The sequence below is a fragment of the Ursus maritimus genome, unplaced genomic scaffold, assembly GCF_017311325.1.
Source record: "Ursus maritimus isolate PB19 unplaced genomic scaffold, ASM1731132v1 scaffold_10, whole genome shotgun sequence".
Lineage (NCBI taxonomy): Eukaryota > Metazoa > Chordata > Mammalia > Carnivora > Ursidae > Ursus > Ursus maritimus.
In genome coordinates, this window is record NW_024423344.1 from 68,729,356 (window position 1) to 68,748,005 (window position 18,650).

General features: G+C 38.1%; 1 protein-coding gene across 4 annotated transcripts in view; it reads left to right on the forward strand.

Moving 5' to 3' along the window:
- The window catches only part of PCCA (propionyl-CoA carboxylase subunit alpha), a 389,990-nt gene that overhangs the window by 112,885 nt on the left and 258,455 nt on the right, over nt 1–18,650 (forward strand). For all 4 annotated transcript variants that reach the window (XM_040624198.1, XM_040624204.1, XM_040624209.1 and 1 more), the window contains one exon: nt 15,469–15,505. In XM_040624198.1, coding sequence (XP_040480132.1) covers nt 15,469–15,505 — 37 coding nt within the window. The remainder of the gene's footprint in view (nt 1–15,468; nt 15,506–18,650) is intronic.

An 18,650-nucleotide genomic window follows, 5' to 3' on the forward strand; every position in this document is an offset into this window, starting at 1 on the left:
TTGCATTGTAGGGCAAAGTAATTGAGTGTTACTGCTGTGATTATATTTCATTATATAAGAATCCATCTTAGGAAACTAGAGAACAGGTTCTAGTTTTTGACTTGATGACCTAAGCTGCTATGTTGTGGAAGTCCACATAGCAATAAACTACAGGCAGCTTCTACGGATCTGAGTTAGGGCAATCTCTTTCTAAGAGCCAGCAAGAAGTTACGGTGCTTAGTCATACAGCCACAGGGAAATAAATTCTGCCAGCCATCTGAGTGAGCTTGGATTTGTCCCTAGTTGAGCCTGCAAATGAAAAGGCAGTATAGCCCACACCGTGACTGCAGACTTGAAAGACTGAGCAGAGTATGACAAGTCTTTTCTTTAGTAGGCTGTCAGCTGTTGGGTTTTTAGTCCTTCTTTCCATTCTTGTTGTAGAGAGTTTTGTAAGTTCCGGTAGTGGTTTGGATGGTTTGTTATGAACTATGATCTATTTAGCCCCAGTACTTCTGCCAGTATAATTTTAATTTATCTCAACAAGAAATCTGGCCTTCTTGAGATATTCAGTGTGGGCTTTATTTTAGTCACAAAGGTAGTAATGAGTCAGAGTCCACATTAATTCTGTCTTGATGATGAATAGCAGAGTCCTCAGGAGTTCATGCATGTGGTCATTAGGAGAGCATATGATCTGGAAATTGTCCTAGATATTCTTTCTGATGAAGTCAGTGGGTGTAGTGTCTTATAGGGAGAAGATGACCTAAGCTGAAATGAGGAGTCAGATGCTTAACCGACTGAGCCACCTGGGTGCCCCTCAGGAGATTGTTTTAATTTCTGGAGTGGGAACATCTAGTTTAACCCCAAGACCGTCAATTTATTCTGCATCTTATTCTGCTTTTGTTTTAGGTCTCTTTCAAAATTTATAGTATGGAAATAGAGATCTGACTATATGACCATTTCTATCCAGTTTTTGCTTGTTCATAAAATTTTCTGTTTCTGGCTTAAGACTACTCACAAAAAGTGAGGAGGGAGCTGGATCACAACTGCTTTGGTGTCTACTCCTGAATGCTGTCTAAAGGTACTGAAGAGTCTGTTTCTGAGGTGCCCAATAGATGTATCTTTTCTTTGCTAGCACAACTAGATTAGAGTCCAACCTATTTTCATAGGAAAGATTTTGATAGTAGCTTCCCAAGGACCTTTTCCGTTATTTCCACTTCTTCTAGACTTCTCTGGTTTCCTGTGCAATTAGGAGTCTGAAGTCACTCTCAGGTCTTCCCATTTTGCCCTTGTATGTAGTTGTTGTTGTTTTTTTAAATCTTAGTTTCTTTTTTTTTTTAATTTTAAAATTTTAATTTTTTAAAAGATTTTATTTATTTATTTGACAGAGAGAGCACAAGCACGGGGAGCGGCAGGGAGAAGCAGGCTCCCCACTGAGCTGGGGACCCGACGTGGGGCTTGATCCCAGGACCCTGAGATCATGACTTGAGCTGAAGGCAGATGCTTAACTGACTGAGCCACCCAGTTGCCCCTTTTATCTCAGGTTCTTAGTAGCATCGTGAACCAATTTATATAAATCTGGGGACCCTAGATTATTTATACATTCCTCAATTTCTCTGTAAATTTCTGTCTAATCTGTGTAGGCTTTGGAAAGTCTTTGGTAATGCTTCTTAGTTCAGAATGAGACCAAAGTTTTAGCCCTCAAGGCTGGCCCTATTCTGACAGTAGTTTAATTTTAAAAGGTAATGTTGTTTTGAGGGTTTCTGGCTAGTTAGAAGAAAGAGGAAGCAGGTCAGTGGAAGAAAGAGCAGAGCAGGAGCAAATGGAGGAAAACAGGATGGAGAAGGAATAGCAGGATAAAGACTTTCAGGTTCGAGAGAGTTTTAAATTTTTCACGTTTTTCATTTGGCTTTTCCGATGCCTTTCCTCTTNNNCTATAAACTTTGTCTTCCTTTTGAATTTCATAAGGGAATTTGGAATCTGAATTTCTTTTGGAAGCTTCCTCATTGTAATGAAAAAAATTACAGAACATTAGGTGTTTGAGATTTTGATCTCTACCCCCCCCAACAGGTGACTGTCAAATGAACCATTCATATCAAAAGCTTACAAAAGAGTCTATTATAATTTTTAATTATCCTAGGTGAGATTATGCCTTTTAGAAGCATAGGAACATAAATTTGATTTCTGGATTTAGTACCTTTAAGGAGAAGTCTGCTTCAGAGAGAGCATAGACTTGGCCTGAGTTGAACCCATGAGAAACTTGTAATAACATATCAACTATGTTGTTTGTTCATCTCATGTCTTAGGCCCCCAAACTAATGGTTGGCCATCTCTAATTGTAGACCTGACAATATGCAATGCTTTGATGGTTTAAATTTGGAAGGGAGATCTCTCCCAGACCCAGACTTCCACGGACAAAATAAGTCGAGACAGAGAAAGTTCTCAAGTTTTGTTTACAGATTTTATTTATTTGAGAGAGAGAGTGTGAGTGAGTGATCATGAGTGGGAGGAGGTGCAGAGTGAGAGGGAGAAGCAGACTTCCTGCTGAGCAGGGAGCCCCATATGGGGCTTGACCCTAGGACCCTGGAATCATGATCTGAGCCAAAGGCAGACGCCTAACTGACTGAGCCACCCAGGTGACCCTCAAGGTTTGATACAGGTTTCAAAGGAAATTTTATCCTGTTTAGATACCAATGTGAGGAAATCTTCTGAATACATTAGCTTCTGGAGCTAGCATGAAGGTGAACTTACAGGTCCGATACTTGTCTTCTTCCATATAAACTTTGTCTATGGACTTAGAAGAAAAAATGTTGTGGGTATTTTATTTCTAATAAGGAAGTCTTCCTCCAGTCCTAAACATTTTCAAATCTAAGCAGGATATCAAAAGATTCCTCATTCCTCAGTTTCCTAAAAAGGAAATTGGAGCTCTCCCCAAAGTGAGATTTTTCTTACCATTGTGGTTGGGGACACCCCTGGGTGCGGGCTCAGTGGGCATCAAAGGAGCTCTGCAGTTTTTGAATCTAGGGTCTTTAACAGAACTTAGTAGAACCTCCCAGATTGCCTCAAAGTGATGGTATCTTTAAATGTAGTAGGTATAATAAAGTTGGTTTTGCTTGTTCAACGAGGTCATCTTTTCAGGGAGGCTTCGTTTGACAATCTGCATTTGAATTTGCAACTGCTGTTAATTTATAAAATAGGGATAAATAGCAAGTAGAAGAAAAATCCACTTATCTTTTCAGTTTTGTCTCCTTGTATGCTTTAGGTGGTTTTTAAGATCCATTCATACTCTCAAATAATGGCAGGTTTTCATTACCTGTGTTAACTTTAACTATGGTATACAGTTCTTGACACCTGTTATCTGAATTAGTTAAGCCCCAATTGAACATGAAGGTTATAGTTTTCGGGTAAGCATTTAAAAACAGTTTTAGGAATGCCCTTTTGTTTTGCTCATAAATTTTCATTCTGGTTTTATTTCTAGTTTGCTTTTAATTATTTGTTACAAGAGGCTATACATACTTTTTAAAACCTGGTTATTTGGTTTTCTTCTGTAGTAACTCTACATTCATTTGGGTCTACACTGTTTTTCACATTTTATAGTTTATATTTGTTAGGTAAAAGATTACTTTTAAGGGTATCTATGCCGATAGAGGTTTGCTGATGCAAATAGTGTAAATTTTTGGAATACCTTGTGGTTTTAGCAATTGCATTAGCAATACAACCCTTGGAAGAATTATGTGTTAACTATAGGTAATTCTATCTTTTTTAAATCCATAGGTTGGTTGTTTTGTTTTGTTTATTTATTCCCCCCCCCCCCCTTAGCCTGGTATCTTTAGGGCTAAATTTCTTTTTTCTTTTCTTTTCTTTTCTTAAAAGATTTTACTTATTTATTTAACAGAGTGAGAGAACACAAGCAGAAGGACCAGTAGAGGGAGAGGGAAAAGCAGGCTCCCCACCTGAGCCGCCTAGGTGCCCCTAAATTTCTTTTTTTCTTGACAGCTGTGTTCTACATTCTGTCCCCAAGTAATTTTCACCTCTAATTTGAGGAAATTAATGTGGTTTCAATTCATTACATTTCTTTTTATAGCTTTCTTCCTTTCCCATTTGAATATTTAAGCTATTATGTGGAGGGGATATAGAGATGGTCTGCCACATTCTTTTAAAACCTTGTGTGTAGTACTAAAGAGTCTTCCGAAATGGTTTTCATTATGTCTTGTTCTTGAATCACTCTTTTGATTAGAGAGAAGTCATATTATTTTAAGGTATAATTCTCAAGTAGTCATCTGATATCAAATGTTTGCCTTTAATAACTTGTTCTGTTCTATTCAACATCTTAACTAACCTGATCTCAGGAGCTTGAGAGCCTTGTAGGGTGTGCATCTGAAGCTGGTAGAAGATAGGGTTTGGACCCCCAGCCCACTTGTTTAGCAAAGAATAACGAGCTACACACCCTGATTTCAAAGAGCTTCAAGTCCCTTTAGGTGACCTACAAGTAGATAGGCAATGTAATACATTTTAATAATTTGAAGCTCAGAGTGCATGGGGCCCATGTAGGAAAGGCACCTAACCTAGTTTGAAGGTGTCATGGCAGGGGCGCCTGGGTGGTTCAGTTGTTAAGTGTCTGCCTTCGGCCTAGGGCGTGATCCCAGGGTCCTGGGATCCAGCCCCGCATCGGGCTCCCTGCTCCTCTGGGAGCCTGCTTCTTCCTCTCCCACTCCCTCTGCTTGTGTTCCCTCTCTCTCTGGCTGTGTCTCTCTCTGTCAAATAAATAAATAAATAAGTAAATAAATAAATAAAATCTTAAAAAAAAAAAAAGGTGTCATGGCAGATCTTCTAATGGAAGTGATATCTAAGTGATACCTGAAGTTTGAGCAGTAGTGAGTTAGCTAAAAAGTGAGGGTGACGATGGAGACACAGTTCTAAGGTCAGTGAGAACACCTTATTGTTAAAATTTGTTGCTGAGCCCCTGCAGGAGCTTTAGAAAAGTGCTGGTCTGAGCACCCGGGCCTGTAAATGAGGATCCAGGTATGTGTGGCCTTGACTGTGACTTGCCTGGGTTTGGAGGTTATTCTTATGGTGTTGGGAGCCTCTGAATGGTTTCCTATAGAGAAGTTAACATGATAAAATTGTAGAATTAGAAAACTTTCTTTGGTTTGTAATGTGGAAAACGGATTGGAGCAGTGCAAAACTTGAGGTTGGTCAGTGAATTAAAAGTGCTTTTCCTGGGCAGGAAGTGATAGAGGCCTAAAATAAAGGATTAGGATGGAGCAGAGTGGATGGTGTGGAGGGCCTGGTGGAAGCGGAATTTGTATCTTCTCTGATCTGGGACATATCAGGAGTGGGGCAGAGGGAGGAATCAGCACAGATGAGCCCACTGCATTTTGTTGTGATACCTGTCAGCATTCTAACTTTGGGGGAAATTCATTAAACTTCTCTGAGTTCCTATTGCCCTTTACATCTCAGAGCAGAGTGTGGTAATCTATTTGAATGAAGCTGGTGCATTTCACAGTGTACTCATAAAGTAGTCATTGTTTTTGTCAGCCAGTTAGCTGGACTTTAAAGCCTGTACTCTTGCTTTAGTAAAAAAGAGCCAAATAATAACAACAAAAACTAGCATGAAGGAAATCATTAAAAAAACCAAAATAACAAAGAAATTGAAAAGCTTTGTCCTGGTAATTACAAAGTACAGTATTAGACATCAGTATCCTTTTCCCCTGCTAAACCAAGAATGACTCTCCTGATGATGCCTTAAAGGCTTCATATTTTTGAAAAAGGATTCAATTATGTTTACTATGCTGTTTTACGGTTATAAAAATATGTACTAAAGTTTGGAAAGATTTGGAAGGATATTCAAACAGTCTTCTTCTTCTTTTTTTTTTTTTTTTTTAAGATTTTATTTATTTATTTGACAGAGAGAGACAGCCAGTGAGAGAGGGAACACAAGCAGGGGGAATGGGAGAGGAAGAAGCAGGCTCCCAGCAGAGCAGCCTGATGTGGGGCTTGATCCCAGAACGCCGGGATCACACCCTGAGCTGAGGCAGACGCTTAACGACTGAGCCACCCAGGCGCTCCTCAAACAGAGTCTTCTGCTTGACTCGGAGTTGTCTGGAAAACACAATCAGCTGGAACCCATTTCCTGAACCCAGGACTGTTGAAAGTTTTGCTTTACTTTATACCAAGAATGCAGAATGGTTTGAGGATGCTTTTTGTGTACAGATAAGCTTTTACCCATAATATATTGAAGCAGTGATTCCCCCGCCCCCATGCCCCGAACAGTTGCTGATTTGTTCTAGAACCAGCTGAGGAAAATTTGTAAGTAGCTTCCCATGCGGATGAGTAGCAGGACTTTCATCCAGTGAGTACAGAATTCAGGGTTGGTAAGTAGGCTCTATCGTAGCAAGTGAGAAAGGAGAGGTATGGTCTGAATCACTGTTGAAGTGAATTGGGTGTTTAGCATCAGGGTAACTATTTAAATATGCCTGTCCTTGTTACAGTTTTTGCTTCCCTTCCCCACCCTTCTTCCCTGCTCACCAGCAACCATGAGCAAGTGCACATATCGTCTGACCCAGTGGAGTGTCCTGGGGATGCAGGTGCACATTTTTTTTTTTCAGTATTGTAATGCCGGTATTAATCTGTGTTATATGGGTTCAGAGGATGAATGATGACCACAAGATACCCCAACCAAAGAACAGACTTGGGGCTCTGGTGATGGGCTGTCCATTTTATCACAGATTGCCAAGCATACTGTGTGCAGTGTATGTTCCGGTGTATTTCAGCCCAATTTCATCTTCTTGATGACCCTATGAGATAGATATTGATACTGTCTCCATCTTAGAGACGAGGAAACCAAATTCCAGGGCGGCACCCTGGGAGGTAACCGGCTCACCGTCTGAGAGAGCCAGTGTTGAGCCCACAGCTCTGGTCTAGCACCTGTGTTCTTAGCTGTTGGACTTTGATGTCTCCCGGGTGGGGGCTGGAGAGTATTAACATAGGCTTGTAGAAAAGGCACCCAATTTTTCTTAGCTCCTTTTGACATTTTTGTGATCTGCTTATTTGGTTATAGAAACATCACACACCCCTCCCATCATAATCTCTGTGAAACAGAATTTTTTACCGTTTTGCTTTTGGGTTAAATGATAGAGTTCCTTTAATGTAAGTTGTGCTGAAAGAGAGGGGTAAAAGAGATGATTAGTGGTTCTGGTGCTGTCTTTGTTCTTTCTCCATTTCTGGAACTGCTGGAACTATATGGTTTAATATTCACCTCATCAGTGTTCCCAAGTGCTCAGTAACTTCAGAACCAGAGTGTGGCTTCCTTCAAACTGGGATTATAGGCTGTGATTACAGAATGAACCACAGGGATTTGAATCAAATCATATTTTTGGAACATTCCTTTTTCCTGCTACCTGATTTGAAGCCATAGGAATATGGTCGCTAATACTTTGTCTCATTTGGTTTTGTGCTTTTCAGTGTTTTCTCAATTGTATTAACTTTTGATATGAAAACAGAAATATTCTGGGGCGCCTGCGTGGCTCAGTCGTTAAGTGTCTGCCTTCGGCTCAGGGCGTGATCCTGGGGTCCTGGGATTGAGCCCTGCATCGGGTCCTCCACTGGGAGCCTGCTTCTTCCTCTTCCACTCCCCCTGCTTGTGTTCCCTCTCTCGCTGGCTGTCTCTCTCTCTCTCTGTCAAATAAATAAATAAAATCTTTAAAGGAAAAGAACCAGAAATATTCTAAGTACATCATTTGAAAATTATATAAGGGCATCAGTAGTATCAGATTTGTTTTATTCCTTCTGTTGAGATTTTTATATTTGATTTTTCTTTGATTTTCAGGGGATTGTTGTCCCACCTGTTAGAAATTTTCTTTAAATAAATTATAGGGTATTGAACACTTCTTGAATAGAATTTGTTGTCTTAATCCCTGTAGTATTTTCATATATTGTATCGTATGTCATATAGTTAATAGATGTGGGGATTGTCTTAAGAATGTTCTAAGTGGGGGGGGCGCCTGGGTGGCTCAGTTGGTTAAGCGTCTGCCTTTAGCTCAAGTCATGATTTTGGAGTCCTGGGATTGAGACCTGCATGGGGCTCCCTGCTTAGAGAAGTCTGCTTCTCCCTCTCCCGCTGCTCCTCCCGGCTTGTGCTCTCTCTTTCTCTCTTGCTCAGTCTCTCTCTCAAATAAATAAAATCTTAAAAATGTTCTAAGGGTGCCTGGTTGGCTTAGTCGGTAGAACGTGTAACTCTTGATCTTGGGGTTATGAGTTCAAGCCCCACATTAGTTGTAGAGATTACTTAAAAATGAAATCTTAAAAAAACCCCAGAAAGTTAGTTTTAAAGCTAAGAGTAAGTAGAATCAGTTCTGCTTTTTCTTTAAATATTGCCAAGTTGGATCTGTGAAGAAGTAATGATGTTTTGCTTAAAAGACATTTGTTTTATATATTTGGTAAAATAGTAATACTTATTTTACATTTTTTACTAAATTTGAGTATCTGTTGTTTTTTCTTACATTTTAATATATTGTAAATTTGTGGCCCTTCAACTTGAAAACTTTTTGTCATATAAAGTTTGATCTTTTAATTGAGATACCCACGTACCCCTGATCTTTTAAACTAATGAAATATGCATTTAAAATTACAGTTAAGGGGGTGATTGGGTGGCTCAGTTGGTTGGGCGATTGCCTTTGGCTCTGCTTGTGATCCCAGAGTCCTGGGATCGAGCCCCCATTGGGCTCCCTGCTCAGCTGGGAGTCTGCTCAGGGAGCCTGCTTCTCCTTCTCCTTCTGCCTCTCCCCCTGCTTGTGCTCTCTCTCTCTCTGTTTCAAATAAATAAAATCTTTTTTTTTAATTAAAATTACAGTTAAGGTAGAACTATTTTTTAAGAATAGGCTTTAAAAAAATAGGAAGAATGTGTTCTGTGAAACCCACCCACATTTCAAACATTTGAAGTTGCAGGACGGAGTAAGACAAGTGCTTGACTGAGGGTTAAAAGACAAGGAAGAGGGTACATATTGGGCTTGGTTTTGCCCAGCAGCAACGGTATTTCATTGAGTATGCTTTGTGTAAATTAAAGCAAAACCCAAACCTATCCAGTTCTTGAGCTCCTGCTCTGAACTACCGTGTGGCACTTCCTTGCTGTATATCACTTAGACGTGCGAATTTGAACAAGCCACTACATCTTCGTGGATGTAAGTTTATTCACTTCAAACACGGATGCTCTGGAGGTGAGCAGTTCTGTTGTCTTTGGAGTAGATAATTTAGGCAACAGACTTGTTTCTGTGGAAGCTGATGGGTAGTTTATTCATTCAACAAATAATGTGTTGATGTATCGATTTGCTAATAAGCTCTGGGGATTTTGTAGAGAGCAGCAGACCTAGTCATTGCTGTCATGGAGATTAAATGACGGGGGCTGTCATAATTGAAGGACAGAGTGTAATCTGGTCGCATAGCAGTGATGCCTAACCTGGTGCAGGAGGACTGGAAAGGCTTTCTGGAGAAAGTAAGATTTCACTGAGACCTGAAGCACACACCCCTGAGTTTAAGAGAAAATGGTAATTTTTCTCTCCTCTAGACCACTGCTTCCTGACTAAATTCGCATCCCTCTTGCCTCTCTCTAAACTCTTCATTTGTTTATTGGTTCATTCAGTCTTTCATTCAGCAACAGCTGTTTCCCAAATGATGACTATGTGCCAGGCAGTTCAAGGAATATCAAACCTATCACTGAACCAGTTAGAGATTTTTGCTTTTATGGAGCTTATATTTTAATGCAGTAGGGAGATGCATAATAATTTACATAATAATGTAAATTATACGCTCAAATTCTTCAAAATGCAGCCATAGTGAGGACTCTTCATTTTCTTGCTTTTAGGCTGAAGTGCAGCCCTGCTTCCTCTACGTTTGGCTCACTGTTCAAGCCCCAACCCCCTGACTCTGTTCTACCATGCTTTCATTTGTCAGGTCTCTTTCATAGTAGCCTCATCTGAGAAGTTTCCTGGAATCTGTTTTTGAATTCGAGATCCCCTGTTGTCACATGCCCTCTTCACTTTTTCTGCATAACATGCATCTTGGTAATGGTTTCTTAGCTGCTGTATAATTATTTAAGGTCTTGCCTTTTCCACCAGACTATAAATTACATGAAGGCTGGGATGGTGCCTTTTCTTTTTCTTTCTTTCTTTCTTTCTTTCTTTCTTTCTTTCTTTCTTTCTTTCTTTCTTTCTTTCTTTCTCTCTCTCTCTCTCTCTCTCTCTCTCTCTCTTTCTTTCTTTCTTTCTTTCTTTCTTTCTTTCTTTCTTTTAAAGATTTTATTTATTTGAGAGAGAGATACACAGCGAGAGAGGGAACACAAGCAGGGGGAATGGGAGAGGGAGAAGCAGGCTTCCCGCTGAGCAGGGAGCCCTATGCGGGGCTTGATCCCAGGACCCTGGGATCATGACCTTAGCCGAAGGCAGATGCTTAATTGACTGAGCCACCCAGGCACCCCTGGGATGGTGCCTTTCTTGTTTTCTTCTGTCTTCAGGGCCTGGTATGTGGCACATAGTCTGGGAATCTGGAGGATGCCTGCCTGGGCTTGGGGGTGGGAAGGAAAGTCAAGGCAGTGGGGACGAGACAGATGGTGCAGGCAGGTAGGCAGGATCAAGTACTGACACTTGCAAGTAAAGGAGTTGAAAGCTGGTTCTCAGGCAGTGGGGAGTAATGAAAAGTTTAAGTAGGTTTTGGGAATACTAGTTTGTTTTGATAACGTTTAATGTCCTAGAAATCATTAATTAGGTTAACACCCTCAAGCATGGTGGGTTTAATTTTTAAACTGTGAAAGTAGTATGAAGTATGAAATTTTGATCTTAATGGTAAAAAAGTTAAATATGTACGTAAGTGTCTGCAGCAAAAAGTCAAAGTTTCCTCTTTCCTAACTCTTAATCCTACTTTGAAGCAGTAACTCAAGCTGAGGTTTTTGTGCGTGCATAAGCTTTTATGAGCATTCTAAGGTGTTGTCCTGCCTTATTATAGATAAGGTCATATTATCTTTAAAAAATTCATTCATTCATTCATTCATTCATTTATTTATTTATTTATTTATTTATTTTGGTGAGAGGATGGGTAAGTGGGGTGAGGAGGTGGGCAGAGAGAGAGAAACTTGGGCAGACTCCCTGCTGAATGGGGAGCCTGACTGGGACTCAGTCTCACACCCATGAGATCACAACCAGAGCTAAAACCAAGAGTTGGACGCTCAACCAACTGAGCCACCCAGGTGCCCCCACATATGACTCTTAAACAGAAAGACAACCCAGTTTAAAAATAGATATTTCTCTAAAGAAGGTATACAAATGGCCAATAAGCACGTGAAGAACTGTTCATCGTGGTTAGTCATAGGAAAATTCAACCCAAACCACAATGAGATAGCACTTTACAACTAGTAGGGTGGCTACAGTAGAAGATTATCAAGTGCTGGCAAAGTTTTGCAGAAATGATAACCTTTCTACACTGCTCATGGGAATGCAAAATGGTCAGCCACTTTGAAAAACAGTTCAGCAGTTTTTCAAAAGGTTAAATATAATGTTACCATGTGACCTTGTGATCTCACTCCTAGTTATATATCCAAAATAAATATATATGTCCACTCAAAAATTTGTACACAAATGTTCATAGGAACATTTTTCATAGTAGCTGAAAAATTAAAAACAATCTAAATGTCCATTAAGTGACGAATAGATTAAAAAAAAAAAGTGGCGTATCCATACAAAGGAATAATGTTTAGCGATAAAAAGAATAATACTGATACATTAAAAAAAACCGAGATAAGATCATACTATATATATTCTCCTACAACTTGCTTTCCCCCACAGTGCACACTCTATTTGACAGATTCTTAGAGTGTAGGAGTTACCTTCCTAAACCCCAGTCCTCATTCCCCGGCATAGAGCCAAGGCATTTGGAACTCTGTGCTGAGTCCCGAAAGGTCCTGCCGGAACAGGCCACGCCTTCCACTGGACTTCATGCTGTCCTTTTCTGCCACTTGCTTTTTGTCTTCAGTTTTCACCTCATGGACTTCTAGAACATATGAAATACCTTCTGAATTTGGGTTTTTGTTCATGTTGTTCCTTCTGTTTAGAATTCTTTCACCCTAATCTTCCCATGGCAGTGGTTGTTCACTTCAGGCTTTAATTTACATTTTACTTCAGAAGGACCCTTTCATTTTTTTCTTTACAAAAAAAAAAAAAAAATTGAGTAATCTCTGCCCTCAACGTGGGGCTCAAACTCAAGACCCCAAGATCAAGAGTCACACGCTCTACTGACTAAGCCAGCCAGCTGCCCCCAGAAGCACCCTTTCTGAGCAGTGTATCTGTGTTCTCTCTGTTTCCCTCCCTCAGTACTGTTTGTTTCCATGTAACATTTATTTCAATTCTCAATTGATTTGTTTGCTCTCCTTCGGTTTTCCTTATTTAAAGAAGGCTGTAAGTTCCACGAGCACAAGAACTATTTCATGTAATGTTACATGTGGATCAGCCTCATCTTTTTTAAGGACTATGGCCTATTCCATTTCATGCATGTATCCTTTTTGGTACCAATCCCTTATTGAAGGTCTTTAAAGTTGTTTTTCTGATTTTCTTATCAAAACACCAGCAACAAATTAAAAATTATTTATTTATATATCTCTTCCGTGTGCGTGCATGTTCATACATCTATAGGAGAGCTTCCAAAAAATGAAGTTGCTGGGTTGAAAGATTTAGGTCTTCAAACTTCTGATAGATACTAACAATTCTTAAAAAGATTGTACCATTTCGTATGACATCAGTCATGAGAGTCATGTCTGCTTACCTTCAGGCCCTCACTCCTGGCTGTTGGCAGACTGTGGCAAATCGACTGTGGTGTCTCATTGTTTTAGCTTATGTGCCCATAATAAAGTTTGAACATATTTCATATATTCTTTTGGATTTCATTTTACGGAAACTTCTCATTTAATCTTTTGGCCATATTTCCTGATAATTGTTGATCTTCTTGTTGATTCAAGACTTTTTTATTAACAAATGTTTTCCTGTCTTTAGTCTTACAGGAAAGTTAGACTGCGTGATATGTCATTGCCATCGAATTTGGAACTGTATGGGGCTTTTGATCTCTTTATATATCCTGATAATAGCTAAATGTGCTAAAAACGTATTAGAGATGAGTGTATTTAATAGTTTCTTGTTGAAACTGATAATAGTTTTTAAATGTCCAATATATAATATGTCCTGAATAAAATATCTTGGGATAAATGAGTGACAGATGAAAAATTACTTTTTAAGGCAGTTTGATTTTACTTGGAGGTTCATTTAGTGAAATTTGCTTTTCATAGTAGGAAGTATTTTTTTCTTAAGAGTTGCCAGATAAAAATATAGGTTGCCCAGTTGAATCTTAGATAAACAATGATTTTTTAAAAGTATGTTCCAAAAATTGCAATTATGTCCCAAATATTGCATCATACTAAGGAAATGTAACATATCAATTAGTTAAAAGATAAGATTGTCTTGAGGCAGTTTATAGAAGTGTTCGATTTGTGGCAGTCAAAAAAAAATTTTAGAAGTTTTGTTTTGTATAAGTAGATCTCCATATGTCCACACATACATCCATAATGTGTATATAATAAATAAATATGACTAATGAATTCTGTGAATTATCTTTTAACATTTGCCTGTTTGTCATTTCTCTCAAGGTAACAGACTTTTGTGACAGCAGTTTATTTTCTCTCCGAATATATTTTGCAAATATACTATTACACATTTGAAAGAAAAGACATGTTAAAAGTTTCCTTCTAGGCTCCTTATAATCCAGCTTCCATCAGCCAGCTCTTTTCCTGTATTTTGTTCGCGAGGCACTAATTGTCCGCATTTGGCAGGTTTAACACTTCCTGACAGAGAGGCTATTAAGGGGAAGTATTCTCCAATAACTGTCACTGGCTGGAACAAAGAACCTTCAAACTCAATGTGTGGAAACCACTAACATTCTTAAATGACCCTTTTCATGGATTTTTATCCCTTTAAACTAAAATTTGGAGAATGTAGGGTCAGCAAAAACAGCAAGGTGTAATAAAGCAGTAAACCTTGATTTTTGGGAGTGTAGAGTGGGAGGTATAGATTTATCTCTGACTTGAAAACAATTGTTATTTGGAAAATCTCATTAGCAGATGTGACTGCTTGGAGTAAAAAAAAAAAAAAAAGACTTAAAACTGATGTCGCTTTCAGGACCGCTTTGAACTTCACAAGCACCTATTTGTGGAGCAGACTGGCTAATGAAAGGAAATTAAATTTTTCTGACAACTTCCCCTGCCAACCTCCCTATTCAGGGGTGTTATTAGGTACTGAAGACTTTTAAGGAAGATTTTTTTTTTATTAGACATAAATGAACCAGTTATAAACATCCCCCACCCCTCCTTTTGGGGGAGGATTCTGACATGTTTACTCTACATTTTTAAATTACTAGCTTAAAAACTTACAAAATACCAGGCTTTGCTTTAATATTTTAAAGCAATTTTCCAAAAATCCAGGCATTCTCACTAGCTAATGGTTTCAAAACATTGTCTTTTCTTGTGATTAGTTTACATCACTGAGTTGTAAAGAAAAGCCACGTTTACTAGGGAGGCTTGGATTTAACACCTTCTTTTCAGCTTTCTCCTTATTGTTCCATGGGGAAATGTATCCGTATCCTGTGCTCCTGTGTTAGGTGAGAGTTAATGATCAGTGAAATGATTAAGATTTGAGGGAACTTTTTCTTCTCTCAGTTGCATTGGTTGATATTTAGTAATAATTAATCCTTATAGTTCATCAACTCTTACCTTGTATTTCTTTGGGAGGCATTCGCTTTCCTTGGCTTTTTTGAAGTTTTCCCCCACATGTTGGTTAGTTGAATTTAAGGTTTTATAAATTACATAACCAGATATACCTAGTAAAGATAAAATATGTACCTGAGAGAAGGATGAAAAGAAAAGGAAAAAGTAATGGAGTCTACTAAAGGAATTTTGAGGTGGGGGCACAATTGGCAATTCCTGTAGATACTGGAAATTTACTTTTTATTTCTGGAAAATCTTGAGCCTCTCCCAAACAATAGAGAATCAACTCCCCCTGCTGACAGAATCCAGGAAAACATGACATATAAATATCAGAGGGACAGAAACAAGCTGGCTGTAGACAAGCTTTAATGATCTGATTTATGATTCAGTATTGATTGTAAACATCTAAATTCTGCTGTTAAATTCCAGCAACTGCACCAAATCATTTGGCAATTCTGGTAGTGCTTCCTGCCAGCTCATTTCAAACTGCTTTGAGTTTCTTAATATAATAATGATGAGGTAGAATTTACATTCCACTTATGGTATTAATTTTACATTTCTCTGAATGAAAAGAGTTAGAAGGTTGTAAAATTGAACATTAAATGAATCAGAGGAGACAGTAGTGCAATATATGACTGCCCTAAAGACATTGTGCAATGGCTGATGGGATTAATGTTGGGTCTCATTTCCTGCTTTTACAGGATGCAGATGAAGCTGTCAGAATTGCAAGGGAAATTGGTAAGTTCTTAAATTAACTTTGGTAGAGTTTCTAGGTCTTTCAGCAGATACGGTTGAGTAAACATGTAATAAGTAACGCCATAGAGCAAATAATATTTTAATACTTTTAGGATTTTGATTACTTGTCCCCTTGAAAGAAGTTATCAGCGGAATTACCATGTTCTGTTATGAAAGCGAACTTTAAAGAGTAATTTGACTTTAATTATAACTGTTTTGTAAGTTGCAGTCACTGGCTAGTTAAAAGAAGGAATTGTCTTAACTCTTGAGCTTGGATGAAATGTAAATTTTATGTACTTAGTTGGATACAATGTATTAAAGTTAGAGACATGGATGATTAAAGATTTCCTATTTGACAAGGCCCTTTAAATTTTTACCTTTACTTAAGATCTTGAACATCAACTTTTAATAATCTAGCTAGGAAAGAGAATGTGAGAAATCGAACTGAATATTCTAAATTGGAGTAAAACGTAAACTGAAGGACATCTTAATGACTGTTTTACTTGACTGTTTTAGGTACAGTTATACTGGGGCAGGGCTTAATCAACTTTTTATTTTAAAAAATATTCTTATTGCTCATGACAACGATTCTATTTTCAGTGTCTGCTAATTAAAAAAATGTGTGAAGTCATATTGGTATCAGGGATTAGTAACGCTATTGAATAACTTTAGAATTATATTAAGCAAATTAGTATTTGTATACATTTGACAGAACTTTGTAGGGTATGTGAGAGAAATCAGACAATGCTTGGCAGTCAGGAAATCTCAGCATCTTAGCATTCCTCCTTGGATAGGGCCAAACTTTTCAGCATCCCACATTAACATTTCTTTAGTCCTGTTTTTCTCATTAAGATTGAAGATTTAGAATTATTTTATTCACTGGGAGAGCATTTGTTTTGGCAAAATTTACATAGTTGTGATGTGTGTGTGTGTATACGTCTTATTTCTGAAAATAACCAATTGAGTTATTAGTAAATACATTCTTTACAATAGGCTCAGCCTAGCTTAACAGTTCTTCAGTGATCTGGAAAATTGTTCGGTTTGTTGGGTCCCTGTTTCTAGTTGGGTCTGGCTAAATCATTTTGGTTTGGCTCATGGTTAAGTGTGTTTTGTTGTTTATTTGTTTTGCAAACATTGCTGCTACTGATGTAGATTTGGACTTAAGACCAGGTCTTAGGAAATCTTATTTTATCTGACTACAACATCCTGTCCTAATCATTTCTTCAGACATATCAACATTTTGAAAAAGCGTTTCAGTACTTCACAGGGAGATTTACTAGATTGCTGAATAAGTTAGACTACATGGAACTGTTTTGTGGTTTATTCTTTGAGAAAATCAAAAGCATCTCTCTGAGATTTGAAATCTCTGGCATTCCTCACAGCCTAAGAGGCATGGAGCGGACCTGCTGGCTTTTGAGGAGACTTTTTTCTGAAGTGATTTCATTGTATTCTATTGTATACTCTTAGATTTAAAAAATCGTCTTTATGGTTCTAGTTTAGATAGTATTGTTATTAACTCCGTAATATTATTAGTACAATAGTATCTACATAAAAAGGACAGAATATTTGGAGGAATTTAGAGAAATGAAAGGGATTAGAAGAAAATCTTGAGTTACACTGACATGCCATGTTTCGAATTATGAGTCTTCAACTCTTGAGCATTTCCTTTGTATAAATGGCAGGCAGCAGATTGCTTGCTTTTATGTCTTGTCTTTTACCTTTTTTTTTTTTCTCGAAATAATCTGTGACCTTTAAAATAATCAGTTAATCATAATGGGACTCTGAACAGTTCTCATCACTTGGCTTTCCTCCCTTAATATTTGAATGCTGTGCTTTACTCTCCTTTGAGCTTACTCCTGAGGTTACCTAATTCGATCTCAGGCTCTTTTCTTTATATTGAGGCATAACCTTTATGACTCCTTCCTCTTTCCTATCTTCTAATTCTTCTCCAATTATGCCTTCTCATTTCTGAAATAAATGATCGTAATCCTGGCTGTTAAGTGTAAGAGTGTTAGTGTTTTGCTTATGCTGAAAGAAAGGGAAGCCGTAAAACTTGAGGTGAAATAAAACATAATAAAGAACCAGGGTCATCAGCTTTATAAAGCATTTGGAATTTCTCTGAAAACCCTTCTGAATCACCACGGAAACCTCCCATAAAACCTTTTCACTCAAGAGCCAGCTTCTAAAATAAACGAAATGACATGTTATTAGTCTTTTGGTATTCTGTTTTGTTTGGTGATTCATCAGTTTTGTTTTCTACTAATTTTATTGAGATCTGTCACATTTAAACTACATTATGATTTTGATGGGCCTTTGTGAATTCATCTAAGAGTTGAATTAAACATTGATTCCACAGGAAAATATGCGCCTGGTTCTAAACAACTGAATTATAATCAAACCTTCGAACCTGTCCATTTAAGGGTAGCAGATTGTCCATGTCATGTATACCTATTCACAGATTTCTCTGCTTTACTTCTTTCTGTGTTACGTGGAGAAAATAAATTGATCGTCTTTTATGTGGTTCCCTTCTCTCTTGTGTCTTTACTTTTCTTCTGGAAACTGGAACCTCTGAGGCCAAAGGAGGAAGCTAACTGCCTTGAGCATTGATGAATTAGGTGTCTTTTACATAATAGTAGCTCTTGTTTATGGAGCAGTTTTTCCTTGTAGCAGGCACTTTGTGAATGTTATTTCTAATGCTAATTCTTGGGTTAATTATTTTCATTTACATTTAAGAAACTAAGGATTAGAAATGGTAAGTAATTTGCTCAAGGTCACAGGCCATCTGAGTGGTGGGCCTGCTTTAAATTTAGGTTCATTTAGCTCCAAAGACTATCGATTTTTCATTATACTTTTGCTAAACTAATGGGATTAGAGGATGAGAGCTAAAATTTGAGTCACCACTTTGTGTAAGATACTATAAGGCACTTAAGCATGTTATATGTGGAATTAAAGAAACGGCCTCTTATCATTGACAGGGTGAGAGACTGTTAAGGCTTAATATGTTACTTTTGCACGCTTGTTTTTTGGTCTTCCTTGTCTTTCTCATTCTCACTCCTGATTTTTTCCTTTGACCTCTCTAAGTTTAGAGATATAGCGCTATTGATCCCCAGTTTATCTTTAACCTCAGACAACAGTAATCAGTGAGCTT